The 19,949-nt window shown below is 43.1% G+C and overlaps 1 protein-coding gene across 1 annotated transcript; it reads left to right on the top strand.

Annotated features, from left to right (window-relative positions):
* The first annotated feature begins 460 nt into the window (after nt 1-460).
* Nucleotides 461-19,177, top strand: LOC308117155 (DENN domain-containing protein 5B-like). Its single transcript, XM_080475846.1, has 21 exons — nt 461-848; nt 4,715-4,824; nt 5,633-6,353; nt 7,440-7,627; nt 8,842-9,360; nt 9,500-9,731; nt 10,631-10,781; nt 12,070-12,160; nt 12,264-12,383; nt 12,472-12,624; nt 12,793-12,871; nt 12,958-13,033; nt 13,593-13,721; nt 13,832-13,953; nt 14,246-14,391; nt 14,505-14,623; nt 15,564-15,748; nt 15,930-16,012; nt 16,385-16,511; nt 16,679-16,853; nt 17,766-19,177. Exons 1-21 carry the CDS (start codon nt 740-742, stop codon nt 17,947-17,949), a joined length of 3,819 nt encoding a protein of 1,272 aa, XP_080331972.1. The 5' UTR covers nt 461-739; the 3' UTR covers nt 17,950-19,177.
* Nucleotides 19,178-19,949: the final 772 nt, after the last annotated feature.

The raw sequence follows: 19,949 nt of genomic DNA, 5'->3' as shown, positions 1-19,949 counted from the left end.
TTCAAATGGATGAATCACTAAACATGAGGTATTGTGATTTGAAGAGAGATCCCAGTACAGTTCAGTGCTTCTCAACGTAATATTGTTTTTGTTGAGTTCAGAATCTATATCTTAAATATATAATTAGTGGCTCAATCTAATAATAGAGTTTCCAGCCTTTGAGTCATGTTGGTTCATTGGCCTCTTCCTTCCCTAACCCCAACAATGACTGGACATTTCCGTCCTTCTTTTGAATATTTCATGAAGTTGGGTGTAATTACTACAAAAACACTATTAGCTTGATACATCTGTGGAGCACTTTACAGTCACACGTTACCTTAAAACGTGCTTCTCAAATCAACTTGCCCACACATAATCATTATTTCCTGTGTTTCTTGACAATTAGTGGCTCATTCGATCCAGATTCTTTGGACGAGGCGCAGCTGATGTCTTTTTAAAAACGAAGCTGCGTCGTAACAGTGACGATGATGCGTTCATGCCTTTGTCTCCCTCTCTCCTTCGCAGGCCTCCCTCCCACACTTTCTCCCTGTTCCCACCCAGCCTCCTCCTCCCTCCGAGCAGAGATGACCACCGCCGGATCCTCCTGACTCCATCACAGAGCGGAGCAGGGACGCGCAGGACGCGGCGCACGGGGCCAGGACGCGCACAGCTTCGGATTAAAAACCCGCATCCGCTGCTATGAACCCCGCCGACATCAGGCTGAAGTGAACGGAGCTGAAACATCACCGACGAGTCGAAGATGAGCGGCACTGCGGCGGCCACGGGATCGGCGTCATGCCGTTTCGCCCACTATTTTGTTGTGTGTGGAGTGGACACGGAGACGGGCCTGGAGCCAGACGACGGGGCAGGTAGATGGTCAACAAACACGCAGGAAAAACACACACGACCCAGGGTCCGTTTCATGACATTCTGAAAGAGGGGGGGGGACCCTCAGTGTAGGCCTGTTTGTGTTGGTTGTCAGCGATTAAAATGTTTTTTCTCTTCACTGTCAGCGCTGTTGACAACATTGTGTGTAGCCTATACATAATGCCTTTTAATTGGATCCCCAAATAGTTCTACTATAGTGATTTAAACAACACAGGTCAAAGTGAACGCTACTAATACATACAGCATAGTTATTTATGACACAAACAACCCAAACCACAGTCCAAAATAATATTCATGTTTCAATAAAATAAAGGCGTTTTAATTGGGTTTTGGTGACATTAATAATGCATTACTCCGCAGTATTGTCTTTTTATGTGACCTCTGCATGAGGGAAACATGTCACACATCTGTTTATTGTGTTCACATCTTATTGTTTGGAGCATTCGGAGGTAATCAACAGTATTTCTTTGTGGCTTTCTGCAAGTCATTCTCTGCTACACCTGGAGGAAAAACATCATCAAGAAAGAGAGAGAGAGCGCGAGACACAGAGAGCAAAAACAAGAGCTTCAAATTCTGCTTATTAAAACTGGAACACAGCTGGAACATCCAGGCTTGCAGATGAGGACTAACACAGGGCTGTGTGTGTGTGTGTGTGTGTGTGTGTGTGTGTGTGTGTGTGTGTGTGTGTGTGTGTGTGTGTGTGTGTGTGTGTGTGTGTGTGTGTGTGTGTGTGTGTGTGTGTGTGTGTGTGTGTGTGTGTGTGTGTGTGTGCGCGTGCGCGTGCAAGCAAGCTCCCAGATTACATTGTTCTGTCAGTCAGAGAGCAGCCATTAATCCATGCCATGGCTTCATCTTTTTTTTCTCGACTCCAAATTACATCTGCACTGTTTTTCCTTTCAAACTGAAGGATGGAAAGTGAAATCGGATACTGTGGTGTTGGTGGATGTGGGGGTTGCCACGGTGATGACAGCTGCAGTGATGCTGCCGGGAGTCAGGTGCTCCTGATGGTTTATTTGTCGTAGTGTAGCGCTATTAAAAAACAGAGATTTCATACAGTGTTGCTTTCTCTCCTACGGAGCTGTTGACAGAGCTCAAGACAGAGTCACCCGGGGGCCCTGTGTGACTGGGACACGTGCCCTGGCATATGTTTGCTGTGGCCTTTTGTGTGGAAACGGAGCTGTACAGGTGTGCTGAATACTGATAATCTTGAACGTCACTTCCAGTTTTGAGTTGTGGGGCTCACGGTGCCTCCCTCCCTCTCTTCTTTGCAGCAGCTCCTCATATCAAGAGTGGCTAAAAACAGGCCTGTTTCTTTGTTTTCAGCAGCAGCACAGGGTTCAGTGAGGGAATTTAAATATAGGACGAGCACTGTGGGATGCTGAAAGCTCTGATGCGGATTGTGAGCCAGTGGGTAATATCTGGCATCCTGCAGAGAGTGACACCAGCACTGACTTGTATATCTGAGCTCCACCAATCTGCTTATGTAACAGCAGGTCATCCCAGACCTGCTGCAGCAGGGGGCTCTGCCCCTTTCAAGGGATTTCTTTCTTTCCTTCTTTGTGTGTGTTTTAATACCTTTCTAACAAGTTAGAGTAAGTCACTGAGTGCAGAAGCCTCATACATGATCGAACGAGACTGTACAGTATCTTTTTTGTGCAACTGTGTAATTAGTGAATGCCCGCAGAGAGACAATCTGCTCTTGTTGGTTCCTCAATAGGCGCCACTGTGTTTTTCTGCAGCCTAATCAAATTTCACATGACGTTGCCTGTTGGCACCCCGATCGGCCGAGGCACCCGATGGTGGTCACAGGGGGATGACATCAGTGAAGGCTGAGAACTGGCTGACCGGGGACAGAGCTGCTTTATATTTGCTGGCTAACAGAGAGTTCATAGACATGTTTTAGTCCGTGATTTAAGCTGTTAGATGTGGAAGAAGGAAGAACTTCTCATCAGCCAGTGAGTGCTGCTGACACAGGCTGTCATTTTAATCGCTTCACACTTTCTTTTATTTATCTACTCTTATCTGCTCATGTAATGACGTGATGAATGGGTCAGTGGGGGTAATTTATTATGAAAGTATGACATATGTCTGCCTTCATGGGAGCTCCGTCCCTGCTGATGGAGTGTGTCTGTTTTAAGGGCAGACGACCACTCGGGGCAATAAATCTATGAGATGAATGTGACAAATGTGAGATGAATATGAAACAGCGAAACGACTGAAAACATTAATGATTGTGAAAATAAAGCTGAAACAGTCAAATAATAAACATATTAGTCCATGTTGCACATGAAAATGGTGCATAACAATGTTTAATTTAGTTGTTTTTTCCCCACAATAAACAACTTATTTGGGTTTTTGAGGCTAAACATTGCCTTTCCTTACATTTTCTGGACTAAATATTTACAGAATGATGACAAAAATGAAGATAATTCACAGTCCCACTGACGAGGCAACAGATGATTAACACAGTATTAAAGTGTGTTGGATCACAGACACGTCAATGTAAAACCCTGTAAAGATGCAGCGTGTGCGTGTGCGTGTGCGTGTGTGTGTGTGTGTGTGTGTGTGTGTGTGTGTGTGTGTGTGTGTGTGTGTGTGTGTGTGTGTGTGTGTGTGTGTGTGTGTGTGTGTGTGTGTGTGTGTGTGTGTGTGTGTGTGTGTGTGTGTGTGTGTGTGTGTGTGTGTGTGTGTGTGTGTGGTAAGCTAAGCTAAGGAAACTCACTAATTATAAGCTACACCAAACTGACTGTTGCGCTTTCACTGACAGTAAAACAAACCTCCCTCCACGGCGCTCTGCTCTGCTCTGCTCCGCAGTAAAAGGCACAAGCTGCATTGACATGGATTTTGTGCCTGAGGTGGGAACTTGTGTCAGGAAGGAGGCTTTTAATTGGGTCAGCTGGTGAAACCCAGGCTGACGTAATCGATGACAACAACACACAAGCCTCGTCTTCATGCGTCTCTATGAGGCTCAAGCAGAAGCGGCTGTCATGGCAACTCTCGGCAGCAAGTGTCCTTCTGCCTCTTGGGCACCGGCACCGATTTGAACGTTTAACACCGGCCCCCTCCACTTCTTCTCATCACCGTGATCCTTTAGTGCAAGTCTCCCACTTACCAGTCTGACTCATTTTAGCTTATGGTGGTGGTCCTCACTCACTCTGCTTCCCGTGTCTCGGTCCTGTGCGTCATCTCGTAGGCAGGTGAAGTGGACGTTCCTGAGTGTGTCAGAGCTGGCAGCTGAAAGGAGACTGGTGACTCGCCTGTTTCAGGTTAATTTGAGGATGTTGGTGGGCTACAATTCAGAGTCATTTTCATAGAAATATAAATTAAAAATATACATCAAAGCAGCCTCCTCAAAGTCGACTCCTAGTGAAAAAAACCTCCTTGATTGCTGTCGTTCAGCTTAACTCCACTTTCCGAGCCGTTTCCACTGCCTGCATGCTTATCTGCACCTTGACTGCAGAAATTCTGAAGTAAATGTACCACAGGGTTGCTCGCATGCTCTACAAAGTCAGAGCTTTAAAAAGCTTCCTGCTGCAGCGTGTCGGTGAAGAGGGGTGTTGTAGCGCATTTTCACTCTATCTTTATGGTAATGGGATGACTTACATAACCCTTGGAAGAGTTTTTCCCTCTTTGGTGCAGGATTGTCCATGCACTTGTTAACTTTTTTAGTTGCTTTTCTCTCACTCGGTCTCAGACAAAGTTGTGTCGATAAGAGAGACGATGTTGGCGTGTGACACTTTGTCCCTTCTGTCCCATTCTGAATCCTGAGTCGGTACACGTCGAGGTCAAAAATCGCTCTGCACTCACACACACACCTGCTAACTCAGTTTACCTGTGTGACCTTCAGGCGAGAGCTTCGAGCAGAGCCCTATTCGACGGTCCTTCAAATCAAAGGTTTTGGTGCACTACCCTGAAAACACAGACAGGAATCCCTTCAACAAAGATGCCGTCAACATGGTGAGATGTCTTATTACTTGTTTTTATTAAACTCTCTGATTCACCATTGGTTATTTTAAAAAAAGAAAAATATGATCATCGTTCATGAGTGGGAAAGCAGGTCAGCATCGCCCTCAGAGAATTGTTGGCGGTCAGGTGGAATTGAATTAATGTTACATCACCATCCTAACCTTTTTATCTTTCTATGAAAATAGTCGTAAACAGCATCCCAGAGTTTCTCATACATCTATTGGAAAATAAAAATATATTTGATATCTTTTAGTGTTTTTTTCTGTCTTTTTGCTCTTTTTTGCTATTTGAGAAAAATCTATTAGGATTTTTTTTTTATTATTATTTTGAAAGGAATATTCATGGAAATATACAGATACAACTTTATATCTAAACTATTCTTTTTTATTTTTACCTTATTTTCAAAAACTACATACAGTTAAACAAAGGGGTTTGTAAGCCTCAACATAAAAAGGAAAAATAGAATAGATTTGTATCATGGTATTTTCAAACATATCACATACAAATTGGAGATAGAACTTTAATCCAGATTAAACCATTTAAGGGTCCTTGCAGCATTTTCCTGTTTTACTGCTTTTTCCTGGAAACCATATTATTTTTTCTTTTGTCATGTTTCTTCCATATTATAATTCCTCAATGTATTTTTGTCAAAAATAATTGAAGCCACGTCTTGAACTGCTGAAAACTTTTTAGTTTACAGCAGAATCCTCGAGTATGATTTAGATAAAATACCCAGTTTCACCATGTCATTCTAAACCCTCTTGTGTTTTCTTCTTTTTTCCTTCGACTCTTTCTTCAGCTCTGCATGCCCAAAGGTCTGTCGTTCCGCACCCAAGCGGACAGACGCGATCCTCGGTTCCACTCCTTTACGCTTGCTTTTGACGATGGCACACGCTCCTACGGCTTTGTTCACACCTTCTACGAGGAGGTGACCAGCCCCCAGATCATCACCGCCATGCAAACACTCCTCCAGATGTACCATGTGGAGCACCACTCCTCGTCATCGACCTCCTCTCCCTCGCCCTCTGCATCTTCGTCCTCCGCCTCCTCGCCTTCCACCTCCAGTATGGACTCCCTCGTGAGCAGCTTGGATGAGTCGGACGCCGAGTCGCTCGCTGGAGTGTCTGGTTGCATGGGCTGTGTAGGCTCTTTCGATCCGGCACGTGACACCCTGTACGTGTCCAAAGCCCTTTGCCTCATCACACCTCTTCCTTTTCTGCAAGCCTCGCGGCAATTTCTGGCGCAGTTGCACCAGGCTGTGACGTCTCAGACCGCCCCGCCGCTCCCTCTGGAGAGCTACATCCACAACATCCTGTATGAGGTGCCCTTGCCTCCACCTGGAAGGTCGCTGAGGTTTCACGGGGTGCAGGGGCCCATCATGTGCCAGCGGCCCGGGCCCGGGGAGCTCCCACTGGGGGAGTTTTCTCTCGGGGAAGCTTTTTCCCTGCTGGGGGTGGACAATATGGTGAAACTACTTACGTGTGCCCTTCTGGAGACTCAAGTCCTGCTGTACTCTCAAGGTCGGCATGAAATTCTTTTTCTATTTCTTCTAAAACGTTTTCGTTGTCAACCCAGCCTATTCAAGTTAGCTTTAACTACACATACTCAGAGCAGTGGGCGGCCACAGTATGGTACCCAGGGGTCTGGTCAGTAAGGGACCTTGCTCAGCGGCGATTTGGTCCAGTGAACCACAGCTCCTAGTCCGCTTGTCCAACCTCTAGGCCACCACTGCTCACAATAGCTTGTGACATATAAAATAATATGAAAACTATATGCAAGTATTAAAGCCAAAATGGATGGATAGACGATGGACAGACGTCTATCCATCCATCTTCTTTACTGCATTATTCAATTGGGTCTTGGATAGCTGAAATGGATTCCTGCCAACTGTGAGATCTGGATAGTCCATCACAATGCAAACACAGACAGACATTCACATTCACATTCACACGCAAAGGAAATTTGGAGTCGACAGTTCACCTTAAACACATGTTTACCTGAAGGTTTTAAGCAGAAGGCCTCCAAGCCTGGACTTGAACCACGGCCAGCCTACTAATCACTACAACCATTGTTAATGTCAATTTTAGGAGTCAAAGTGTAAGAAACAAAGAACTTTTCAATGAAATATGGATATCAGAAGGTTGTACTTATTAAATTAATTAAAACTGTAATCACAAACAGTTGAATAGAATATATCTATATGCATATGTACACGTATTTCTTCTGCTGTCAAATGAATGTGCATACTGCTGTAATTAAATGTAATTTTGGACATTTGCTTTTACATTTGCTTTTTCAAAATGAAAATAGTTTGCGTTAAATGAGCTAATTCAGCTGCAAATTTACTTATATTCATAAAATGACTGATTTTGTTTGTAGTTCTATACTGGAGAGAGTGACTTAATGATATATTGAAGACGAGGCAGCTCGGTAATTAACTGGCCTGTACTCTGAGCTTGTAAACAAGACTTTTAATTAAGAAATCTCTATAAAATCCATGTTGACGGATTAATTAGAATACTGCTGGCTTTCCTTGACATTGCCTTCCCCCTGTTCTTTGAGGTGATTTATTCATGTTGATGTCTCTTTTTTTTCTTCGTCTCCAGATTACCAGCGTTTGATGACGGTGGCAGAGGGCATCACCACCCTGCTGTTCCCATTTCAATGGCAGCACATCTATCTGCCCATCGTCTCCACGCCTCTGCATCACCTCCTGGACGCTCCGGTGCCGTTCCTGATGGGGATCCAACGCAGAGACGGGGCTCAGAGGTCCTCCCTTCATCTCCCGCAGGAGGTACGACTCTAAGCTGATGCACGTGTGCTTTGGGAGCTTTCTGCGTGACATGCCAGTCAGATCTGCATGTTTCAGGCATTCCAACTGACACGCTGTGCAATTTGCCCTCTGCCTCCGGCCAGTCAATCTAGGACAATGCATTTCCTCCGAGCTCCCCCCCCCCCTTTTCAAATCCAATTCTGCATTCGCGATCATGCTACGCTGCATGAATATCTCACTGAAGCCTCTTTGAAGTCGCTGTGCCCCAGAAAAGAAGCAGCACTAAGACTGCTCCAGGGGGATGAAGGCAAAAAAAAACCCACACAGTGTTTTGAAGGATCCAGAACAATGGGGCTTCCTGAATAATTAATGATTCTTATAGATCGGCAATTATTTCTTGAGTTCTGCAATTTAGAGTAAGTGGAAAATATTTTTGTCTTGTGTAGAGGTTTGTTTGGGAGTTAATATTCTTATGCAGATAAAACCCAGTGTGTGTAGTCTTATGCTCACTGATCCAGAGAATAATCAGGAAATGGAGTGTGAGTTAACAGTGGTGAAACAGATTTGTATCTGCTCTTGAGTCTTTATGTATTTTTGTATCCACTACTTCGGCTGTTCTCCTAGTTGTTATTTATTTTTCTTCTTCTTTGGATCAAAGAGGTGATGAAAGACATTAGGAAGTGCAGACATGCATTTAGAAGATGTTCTGCCCCTGTCTCCTGTACAGTACATTTCCCAGCCTCCCCCGAGGCGATAAACTGACCGCCTAAGGTCACTGAAGGTGGCGTAGCTGCTGACTGCTCTGCTGCACGGCTGCTTACAGAGGCACTTTTTTTCAAAATCACTTCCTGTCTCCTCCCCGAGTTGTATAATTCGTTGCTCAGCAGCTTTTCAGGTCCAGTTTTTGTCCGAGATTTTTTTAGTTGCTCAGGGCCTGATATGGCTGGTTTCCACAGTGTCTCCTGTTGCAGTGATAACGGTAATCATCCGATAATCCCACATGCTTATATCCTGCGAGCAATTATCAGGGTGAAATCCCAAGAATCTGCTAATGAAATGTAAATCTTCATCTCGGACTTTAATTGGATGCTGAAGCTCATCTACTTTATCTCTACGAGATAAATAAGAGTCTGCACATTGTGACTGGGTAAACCTATTACTACTATCTGATGGAGAATCCGGTAGAATTGTGTTTGGTGATTTATCCCATGTGTTTGTCTCGTTCTCCGACACAGGCCAATCTCTGCTTTGTGGACATCGATAACCACTGTGTCGAAGCACCTGAGGACCTTCCCAGATTTCCTGATCAGACTGAGCTCATCCAGGAACTGAGCGAGGTGCTGTTGCACTTTGGGGTCCCCCCACAGGGAGGAGTGGTCACAAAGCCCACCACCAGCACCACCCCCTCTTCCTCGTCATCCGAGCGCCTCAGCAGCCTGGTGCTGGAAGACCTGATGGAGGACAGAAGGAACGGGAACCTCGGAGGCGAGGAGTTGGCAGTGCTGGAAAGGCTGCAGGCTCTGGCGAGGAGATGCGGAGGGGGGAAGTTGTCAGATGACGGAAAGACGCTGGGACATGTGTTTGAGGAGGAGGAGGAGGAGCTGAAGGCTGCAAAGCTGAATATCAATCTGAGGGAGGTGTTCGCTGTGCGCTTTGCCGCCATGTTTGGCAGGTATGAGGAGTTTGTCATCCACAGCGCTCTGGATTTGGACTCTTGGCTGAGCAACCGAGAGGGAACGTTCAGTTTCGACAAGGTAATTCCGACACAGATGGCTGAAAGATAAAACATATTCAACTTTTTGTGTTGAACAAATATCTGTAAAACAATGGCACCGCTCCAGGGAGGATTGCCTGCACATCCTTTAGAGTAACCCATCATCTTCTATCTTCCAGGGCTCGTTCCTCTCGTCTCAGCCAGCAACACACCTGCACTTCTTGTCCCGCTTCCTGGAGACGTCCATGTTTTCTTCTTTTGTGGACGGGAAAGTTATTTCTCGCTGGGCTGACAGGGAGCCGCTGCAGCAGCTGTTTGACAGTCGCTTGGAGCGAGAGCGCCTGTACGACACCGGCGATGAAGATTCCCGCAGCTGCCCTTACAGGAAATGCACCGCACTGTTTGAGTCAGGTACTTTGTGACATCATGCATACCTTCCCAGTCTGCTAAAACTCTCAATGGAGGTGATGCAGTAGATTAGGCTTTTCTGCAACACGAAGCACACATTTTTCAAACTCAAGCATAACTTGAGTTAATTCCCATAGAATTGGGTGGATTCTCAAGAAATTAAATTGACAGTCCCAATTGTACTGTTTCTACAAGCAGCTGCACATTCATACAGCTCAAATGATGGTAAATATAAACCAATAGCAACAATGCACTTTTATGTTGTTGGGGTTTTTTTTACTGCTGAAATGAGTTGTTGGATTGAGGTGGATACTGTGATTGAACTGGGTGCCAGACTTTGCAGAGAGAATCTCCAAATCTGCCACCATCTGCTTGTCTGTGTGGGTTTATATGATGATTATGTTGCTTAGCCTTTTTCCCCACCACCCTCTCCCCCTTCTTCTGTAATGAGCACCGAGGATTTCGCTTTAACCCTGCTTACAGAGTACGGCACAATAACATGAAACTGTGAGGGCTGCAAGTGATGACAACATTCCTGAAAATGGAAATCAAAAGAAAATTAACGAATCACAGAAAGGCATGGTCAGAGAATTTAACGATTTACATTATTTGAGGGATGAGGGGAAACTGATGGGGAGAATCAGAGAATTAAAGAGGGGCGAAGAGAAGGATTGGTGGAGGATGAGCATTATGTAAGCAGAGGACATTGCTGAGAAAAGTGCTGCAAACCCTCTGTTCTGAACACGTGCCAACAACGTTGCACAAAATGCGCTCTGTCCATCAAAGCCCCTTTTTCCTCATTTACAGCATCAACTGCTTTTGTTCTGTCTTATATTGTAAATTATTGAGTCTTTCTGTAGCCAAGCTTTGTAGCACATGCCAAATTGGGTTTTTCTGCACAGCTCATCCCATCGAGTGCAGACTGCTGAAGGCTGACCACACGGCCATACACCCTCACCTGCTGGACATGAGGATCGGTCAAGGCCGTCACCATCCGGGCTACTTCCCCAAGCTGCAGGCTGACGTGCTCGCACAGGCACAAAACACCAATAAGTGAGATTTGCTTTCTGCTCTTTTCTAAAGTAATTCTCCGTCATATTCTCATGAATACAGAGAGACTTCTGCAGCTGTTGACTACACTAACAAAACAGCATATGCGAAATCAGTCAGTCAAACCTTATGATGAAGTATAATTAACAACTCTAAAACAAACTTGGCTATATAATTTATACTGTTCACCAACCTGCTGTTTACCCTTCAACTGGCACCACATATTTGGGTTGCACCAAAGAGTCAAAAGCTGATTCAGCTGTTTGGAATTGGAAAAGCAGATTTGCCAAATTTTAGACGGGCAAAATCCAGATAATCCTCAGCTCCTCATCCTACATATGCATGATTTTTATGAATGTGGCTCTACTGAAAAAAGAAAATAAATAAGCCATTAAGTGTGAGATTTATTGCACAGTAGAATTTCTACAATGAATGAAATAAATGTTTCATACTTCTTTGTGATGTTTATTATATTATATGGAGAGAGAGATGTCAACATTTGTTTGGACTGTGGATCTAATCTATTTAGATTTGGATCTTGTACTAGAGGCAAGAGAATGCATTTTCTTAGGAGGATTGTTTTTTCTTTTCAAATTTGAGAAGAAATTCTGTTATAAAGAAATAAACGTAGGGTTAGATTACACATATCATTCAATGTCCACATTTTTTTTATTACTGAACTAGTTGCATAATAAGCAATAATTAAAAGGCTGTAAAAGATTTAGGGCAATGCACACACAATATAAACCTTTCATTTTCCAAATTAAATGAATGACTTATGAATCTAAACAGCAATGAGCCATTCCAGCATATTGTAATAATTGAGAAACATTATAAATAACTTATTGGGGTGAGACAAAATGAACGGCATGGAGGTTTGGGGGGCTGGAATGGTGCAATGTAGATTACGCTGTGTGAGGCGTGGGGCTCATCTTAGAACACGATTGAAAGTAATACTATTGCATCGACAGTTAAAATCATTAATCTGATCCATTGGAAGTGATTGGAATTCTGAGCTAATGGTCTTGGAAGATTTAATAAAGAAACAAAAAGGAGCACTGTTTTGATAGCAAATGTTGTTCACATCGGATTCTGCTTTGATTTAGTTTCTCGCTCTATTTTGCCTGAATTAGTTCATTTGAATCGGCTTTTACCGCCAATGCTTTGCTGTATTTCCTTCACAACTACATACATTTTGCACAATACTGTGGTTCACTGAAATTGCTTTTGTAAACCTCGTAAAAATGCAGAATTTAAGTTGTGAATTTCTTACTTGGTTCCGTGTGAACAGGTGGTCCAGTCGAGTCACAGCGTCGCGCAGATCTGAACCCAAGAGATCGTCATTCAATGATCACTCAGGAGTGGACAATGAACACAGACAGGTATGTTTTTGTGCTCAAACACACCACACAGACACGCATATAATCACCCGGAGGCGTTGGGGTTTTGATTTGGCTCATTGTTTTTTTTTTTTTCATTGAACAGAAACACACATTTTTAAGAAAGACCCTCCGCCAGTCAAAACTACTGGACTCGTCGCCTCAAGCCGTCACTCAGACTCACCGGGAGTTTGTGGATGGGCTGCTGAGCGAGTGTCGTCTGAAGGTGACCAACTCTCGCACTCATTCGCAGATTCCTTTTTAAAATCACTGCCCAAAGGTTCGAGTCATTTAACTTTCTGGTGGCGTTTCAGACCAAGCGTATGTTGATGGAGAGAATGGGAAAGGAGAGTGTGGAACTGGGCCAGGGGGAAGCCAACATCACCGGCCTGCAGGAAAACACACTCATCCATGGCCTGTGTGATCTGCTTGAGAGAACCTGGGGCCACGGTCTGCAGATTAAACAGGTCAGACATCTGATCTAACTCATGGCTTTGTCTCTATGTGAAATGGTGATGTACAAAAAAAAAAATAGTCTGGAATCAATTTGTATCATGTGCGTAAACACAAAGACGCACAAGACACATAAACACATGAGATGGCCAGATATTGACAATTGTGTTTACTCTCAACAGGGAAAGTCTGCTCTTTGGTCCCATCTGCTTCACTACCAGGCTGCCCGGGGGAAGACGGAGGCACCAGCTGAGTCGCCAGGTTAGAGCACAACCTGGCTGTTTTGTCTTTGTTGTGTGAAGCATTGAATTCTCTGATCATGAGTGTGGAATTGTTTACCTCATCAGGCTCAAACTGTTCAGACCAGAGAACACTTGACGATGGCACTTTGGTCCCGAGAGGATCGTTGATACAGGACATGAGGTAATGGGAATGGATGTGCAGTGATGTTAGAGGATTTGGTGCATGTGGGTGCTTATTAATCAGATTTATCAACATAGAATAAAAGACACCATTTATGTGGTGACATTCTTTGCAGACTTTGATCTTTTAAGTTGATCGCATGTCATTTAAGCGTGTGGTTAGCACTATCGCTTCATAGTGAGAAGAAACTTTCAGTGTGGAGTATGCATGCTTTCCTTCTGCGTGCATGTTTTTTTTTTTTTTTTACCGTTGCTCTAGCCTTCTTTGCACAAATCAAATATGTGCATTTCGTATTAACTATGAGATTGTCTGACTGTCTTTGTTTGGTGTACCCTGCTTTTTGCAGAGAGTTAAAGTTGGAAAACTTAAAGTGGTTTCACCTCACCTTCATTCAAATTTGAATGAATTGGTCGGCTGGTTTGACGAATGCATGGATTAGTAGTTGGTTAATTTGGTTGGTTGGTTGGTTGATTGATTGGTTGATTGATTGATTGATGGGTATGAGCATGTTGTGGCACATGTCTGTCCACGTACTCCAGCCTGTCCATCATCCTTGCAGGTTCATCCAGTCCATGAGCGAGGGTCTGTCTGATGTGGGTCAAGCCCGAGCCTGGATCCACTTGGCTCTGGAGAAGAAAATGCTTTCCCAACACCTGAAAGAGCTGCTCACAAACCAGGAGCTGCTCAGGTCAGGACCCATTGATCATTACACTGTTGACAAGCAGGCACAGATGGGTTCTGTGTGTGTATTTGCTGTGTGTCTGACAGAGTTTTTCTCCTCTCGCGGTCCCCTGACAGGCAGCTGTACAAACCTCATGCATTCCTGCTCTGCGAGGAAGAAAGGGAGCAGTTTCTGTTCCACCTGCTCTCCCTCAACACCGTGGACTACCTCTGTTTTACACGAGTCTTCACCTCCATCAGTGAGTCCTGTAAACTTTAACAACAAAAGGCAGAATTCACTGGCAGTTTTGGTGCTTTCAAGGACCCTGCTGAAGCAATAAAAAATTGTTTTGGTTGAGGTTTACTACTCCCAGCTCCGTCCAGCTGGCCTCATTAACAAAGGCCCTCGAGAGCACAAACAAGAGACAATAAACTTGCTCCGGTTGTTGAAAAGTTCTGCAAAATATTCTTAGAAGAGTTGGACAATTTGTAGAATGCAGGAACAGACGTGGATACAAACAACTTTCCTTTTGGCCTCCCGTGTCTTTCCAGGTATTCCGTATCGTGTTGTTATAATACCCATGAAGAAGCTGAGCATCGCAATGGCAACAGTGAATCCCTGGGTGTGTGTGTCAGGAGAGCTGGGTGATTCAGGAGTTCGACAAATCCCAAAGAATACTCAAGAAATTTATTTCCAGGTTTGTTTTCACTCTTCTTCTGCAATACCAATGCACTGACAAAGCTACATGATATCTGACAGCGACGACACATGGAAATCTCCCCTCAAGTGACCTGTGCTTTTGTACTTCAGTGCAAGAACCTGGGGAGACTGAGCACTCTGCAGCTGGGACAGGAAAACTCAGGCCTGCTGGCAAAGTGTCTGATTGACTGCGTGATGGTGTACAATGAGATCACTGGACACACCTACAAGTAAGTGAGATTCAACTTCTGACCTTTTTCCGGTAGTTGCGTTAAACCAGGGTGTCAAACTTATTTTAGTCAAGGAGCCACGTACATCCCCATTCTCTCTGGAGGGACTGGATGAGCATGTTGACAAGCTTAATAGACAAAGTTGTGGTAGACTCCAAATGTTCTCCTTTATTTGGTGCAAATAGGTATGTGTACATTTCATTTAAACAAGTTAAAATTTACACACAAAAATACAAATTACAGTTTCCTCATCATGCTGTGTTCAATCATGCCACTTGGTTGAAAAATGCAGGGAATTGTCACAAAACCACAAAGTCATCTGCTTGTAGCACTTCACAGCCTTCATGCATGATGAGATTGTGGCTTTGATGCTGGTAATAATTCACAAGCGATAAACTGCTGTGTCACTGATCTCTCTGTGTCATACTATGTCCACTGTAATGAAAACACAAAAATCCTTGGTGCATGAAGAAGCAACAACAGCTACTTTAATTGAAATATTCCAGCCATCATTTTCTTTGTCATTCTAACTCTTTCCAAAGTCATCCTGTGGGCTGTATGTTTAATGCCTCTGCTTCAAACACTAAATAATCTTGTTTATCAAAATGAGTTGACTACACAATTTGGAATGTGATTATGGGTTAGTTGCAACATTTTTGGGAAAACCTTTTTATTTTATATTTCAGAAACCTTTTTCATTCTCAGATTTATTCTTCATAAATGTATCCTAAGTTTGATTATTATTTCAGTGCAAACAGAAGCAGTTAAAAAGGCTAAAACATGTGGAGCCAACAGCTGTGACACTTCTTATTGTGAAGAGAATTAAACAGTGCACATTCACAGCAGTAACCCAGCTGATAAGAACAGGAGGCTCTCATGGATGTCTTGTCCATAAAGCCTGTTTTCGTGTTTCATAAAAACATCGTGTCCTTCTCCTCAGGTTCCCATGCGGCCGATGGCTGGGGAAAGGCGTGGGCGACGGCAGCTTGGAAAGAGTCCTCATTGGTCAGCTGGTGTCACCTGGTGCGGAGGAGGATGCTGGACGGTGGACAGGGACGCCTCCGGAGCTGGCGTCTCCTTCCCAGAGCGTACGGGCAGTGCTGGGATCGCTTGCCGGCCGAAGCAGTGCGTACTGACAAAGAGCACATTCTTTAGCACAATAGCTGGCCTACTTGTTTGAAAAAGCCCATTTTAAGCACGGACTCTGCCCCTGTATCACCTTTCTATTAAGCCCCTGTTCTCCACGTGTTGATCATCACTCGTACTCATGTTTCCATTTGTGACCATTGTTCATTTACCTTCTCAGGAATGCTGTCTGTTGAAGTGCACGAGGACATGAGGGAGGCGGCGAACAACCTTGTTAAACATTTCCACAAACCTGAACAAGAGGTAGGTTAATGAATCCGTGAGTGTCTGTATACACTGATTCATAGTTGTTAACATCCTGTGAGTGTTATTTGTTCATTACTCAGCAAAGGTCCCATTTGTTGCTCAAACATCAGGGCAGCCTCTCGCCTCTAAACGCTGCATCACAATAGTTTCTCTCTAAAAAGCTTTACAATTAATTGCATTAACATATTTAGTACACAGTCTTTAATGGGCTACTCTCTTCGCTTTTCCTAATAAATGAAAGTCAAACAATCAGCAAGCTTTACAGAGCAGGGGAGGGTTTTGGAACAATTGCAGTCTGCACAGATGTGATAAACTAAATGCTGAGCGTCTTGTTTGTGATTAACTCTGTTGTTATTTGTGCCTTTGCAGAGGGGAAACCTGACAGTGTTGTTATGTGGTGAAGGGGGGCTGGTGCTCTCCTTAGAGAAGTTTCTCCTCCACGGGTTCAAATCCAACCGTCTTTTCCAGAGGAACGTGTTTGTTTGGGACTTTGTAGGTAAGCGCTGACAAGTAATAAAGTGATACTTGTTTCATGTCTCCATCTAGTGGTGTTCAGCGAGTATTTTACTTTGAGAGTTGCCTGCATCAAAGCATGATTGATTCTTCACACACAAGCTTTTTTCTCATCGTAATACTATTCCTATGAATAACTCTCTCTTATAGAGAAAGCAGTGGCGTCCATGGAGACCGCTGATCAGATGGGCGACCTGCACGGATCCACGCTGACAAAAAGTCCACCCTGCGACTCACTGTGCCACTACGTCAATGCCATCAACGCCTCGCCCAGAAATATCGGGAAAGAGGGGAAGTTCCAGCTGTTTGTCTGCTTGGGAATCAGGTGATCAGACATAACATTTAATAAGACAAGCAAACACCTTGATAACTAAAATAAAATGTTAAATCATTTAGAAATGTAAAAAACACGGAGATGTATACTTTGTGGTTTAAAAGCTACTCTGATTAAGAACTTATTGCATTTTGTTATATCACTTCAAATATATAATATAATATAATGTATCAAATCCATGATTCATGCAGACTGCACAGGTCACCATACGATCAAGTGTGTGTACAGAGACTAGATTAGACTCCAACATTCATTGAACAGATATCCAATTAATCTGATGTGTATTTGTGGTATTTGATGAACACTGAAAGTCACTGAACTATAATTCACATGAGTAAACCTCATTTAAACTTTTCACACAAATTGGAGTAATCATCTATGATCAGTGGATGTTGCCATACTTTATTTCACTCTCTGATTAAAAAACAAAGCAACTGACAAACCCATTTTGTTGTTATTTTTCTAGGAGATTAATTAGAAATCATCTTTTGTGTGGTCTCTATGAAATGCCGTCAGATCTGGGTTTATTTGAAGCCCAACTTTTGCAACTGGCTGAAACCTAAAATTGTCACAGGTTAATTATTTTTTGCATAGAATTAAAATGTGTCGTCTACATTCATTAGTGACGCATTTGATGTAAAACTTTGGTATATTAAAGCGTAAATCAAATAGTCCCAATTGATCAGCACCTTTAATTTATTGTCTTTTTTTTTTATATTTGCCTTATATTCTTGTTAAAGAAAGTAAACGGGTGAAGTAACACAAACAATTTGGAAATTATTGTTCCGTCTTTATTTTGTTTCAGGAAAATGTTCCTTCACTTCAAACAATACACCATTTTTTAGTACCACGTTATGGGGCATAATTGACACCAGCCTTGACATTATGGGTTTCTCTTGGCAGGGACCGGTTTCTCTGCCAGTGGCTCCCCCTGTTGGCAGACTGTCCTCTGACCGCTCGGACGTATGAGGACGGTGCCCTGCTGCGGGATCGTGCAGCTGTACACTCGCTGTCCCGCATCCTGTACACCTTGAATGAGTTCAGCATCACCCTGGAAACAGCACTGGTTAAAGGGGTTGACCTCTGACCCTGAATCCCACTCTGCAACCGGAAGCGCTTGATGCTGATGGGTGCAAACTCTCATCTTTCATCTATGAAGGAAAAGTAGGCACATCCAGACTCTTGCAATGTGAGACTTTATCATGAAAACAGCCACTGGAGGAGACGACGTCACTGGAAACTCAAGCACCAAACATATTGCCTTGTCCACTGATGTAAATGTCTGATATACTGTATTTGCTTCAGGAAATAGTCCTATGCTTGTTTACACTGTGAAATTCTGTTTTCTCATTGAGGATCAGAGTCATTGATCAACTCGCATCCACAGTAGACATCCACCCTGCTCACATCATTTACTGTACCTGACCCTGGGACAACTATAACTGTCTCTAATGCTGTATTGCTTGCACTTGAATTTTAAACAAAACACTTGCATGGCCAGAATCTGTTTGTTTTGTCTTTGGATGTTGTGACGTAAGATATCAAGACTCAGGCTTTATTTATCTTGTACTAGTTTTCTTTACCTAATGCATTCAATATCTTAATAGAGATACTATAAAACTGTTATCAGTGTATAATGTTAAAGGATATTACATTATTATGCCCTTGTTTAACTGCGTAATGTCTGGCCTGATTCTTTTTGTTTATTTCAGTGTGGGGTCACATGCTACAGAGTTGTGCTCATGAAACACACAGTTGGTGAAACACTGGAACCAAACTGGCGTCCTAGTTGTGTCAGTTCAAATAGCGTTTGTCATTCTGTCAGAAAGCTTTGTTCCCCTTATTCCCCTCATTGTAAATAATTTCCCCTCAGATCTTTGATCGTATTGTCCCATCATCCATGCATCCCATTTGAACTGTTCCAATTTGTTATGATGGTGTAATGGATTTGTGGCATATTTTTTTGTATAAAGGCATCTTGTTTGTGTCTGTGTAAAACAATAGATTCCACTATGGGGACCCTTTCTGATGTGAATAACAGTCATGCTGTCATTTCTAAGCTGTTCTATTGTCTTTGTAAAATCCAGACAATGGATAGAGCACAGGTTCTTAAAAAAAAGCTAAGTATTATGTTGATGTTGCATTTGATTTAACAGTTGGATTATAAAAATACTGTCTCTTGCACTATCCCGCAAGCACTATGTAACCCACAATGACCAAGCCTCTATTATTGTTTAAATACAAATTAGGGAAAGCAATAATGAACTGTTATTTCCGACGTGAGCTGTCAAAGATTAAAGATAATATTGACATACGTTTTGTGTTTTTATTTTTTATACAAAATCTCATCATACAACAGCCTCTTGCATAGCAATGTTATTATCAACAGGTAAAATGCTCCCCTCACACTCATTAGGGAGGACTTATGGAAGTCACAATGATTTACTCTCACAATGCAAACACGACTGACTAAACACTCTTGTTAAACTCGGAATACTCTTATTGTGGTGAAAGTATTGTATGACCATTTGGGGAATTTGTTAGCTCTGCTTGTTTTACAAGACATGATATACAAACACAAGATATAGACGCACCAGTGACATAACTTATAAAACCTAACCTGGTCCATTTTAACAGATCTGCGATCAATTCTGCATTTACAAAGATGATAGCTTAATTTTAGTTGAGACAGTCAGAGATGTAACTATTATTAAATACTGACAAGTATTGGAGTATGTTCTTACAAGTGCTTTAAATACATACAATAGTTTGACCTAAACTGATCACTGGATGCAACTCGGTGCAACTCGATTCCTTCCTTTAAATGGATAATAACAACACAGCCATCCAATAGTTATGGGGTAGTAAGAAAAGAAGGACAAGACAGAGATCAACAAAACAACCAGTTAACATCAGTCAATTATAGTCCAGTCGCTGCAGAATAGATGCAGGCATGAGGCAAACTCCCAGTTCCAAAGTCAGTGATCCTGCAGGAAAGGGAGAATAGAGAGGAGAGCGCATGTGGTAACAAGTATGGAGAATAAGACAGCGCAGGCCTAGAGGTTAGAAAAAGGTGATTATTTTTGT

The sequence above is a fragment of the Lipophrys pholis genome (assembly GCF_963383615.2).
Source record: "Lipophrys pholis genome assembly, chromosome: 11".
Lineage (NCBI taxonomy): Eukaryota > Metazoa > Chordata > Actinopteri > Blenniiformes > Blenniidae > Lipophrys > Lipophrys pholis.
The sequence above is the reverse complement of the archived record's forward strand: the minus strand, read 5'-3'. Positions and strand labels throughout refer to the sequence as shown.

Bases quoted from the DNA above. Each gene is read 5' to 3' on its own strand.
- LOC308117155 (XM_080475846.1), top strand. From the start codon at position 740: ATGAGCGGCACTGCGGCGGCCACGGGATCGGCGTCATGCCGTTTCGCC. The intron at 7,628-8,841 runs GTACGACTCTAA...TCTCCGACACAG, and splicing joins CCCTTCATCTCCCGCAGGAG to GCCAATCTCTGCTTTGTGGA. The intron at 13,954-14,245 runs GTGAGTCCTGTA...GTGTCTTTCCAG, and splicing joins ACGAGTCTTCACCTCCATCA to GTATTCCGTATCGTGTTGTT.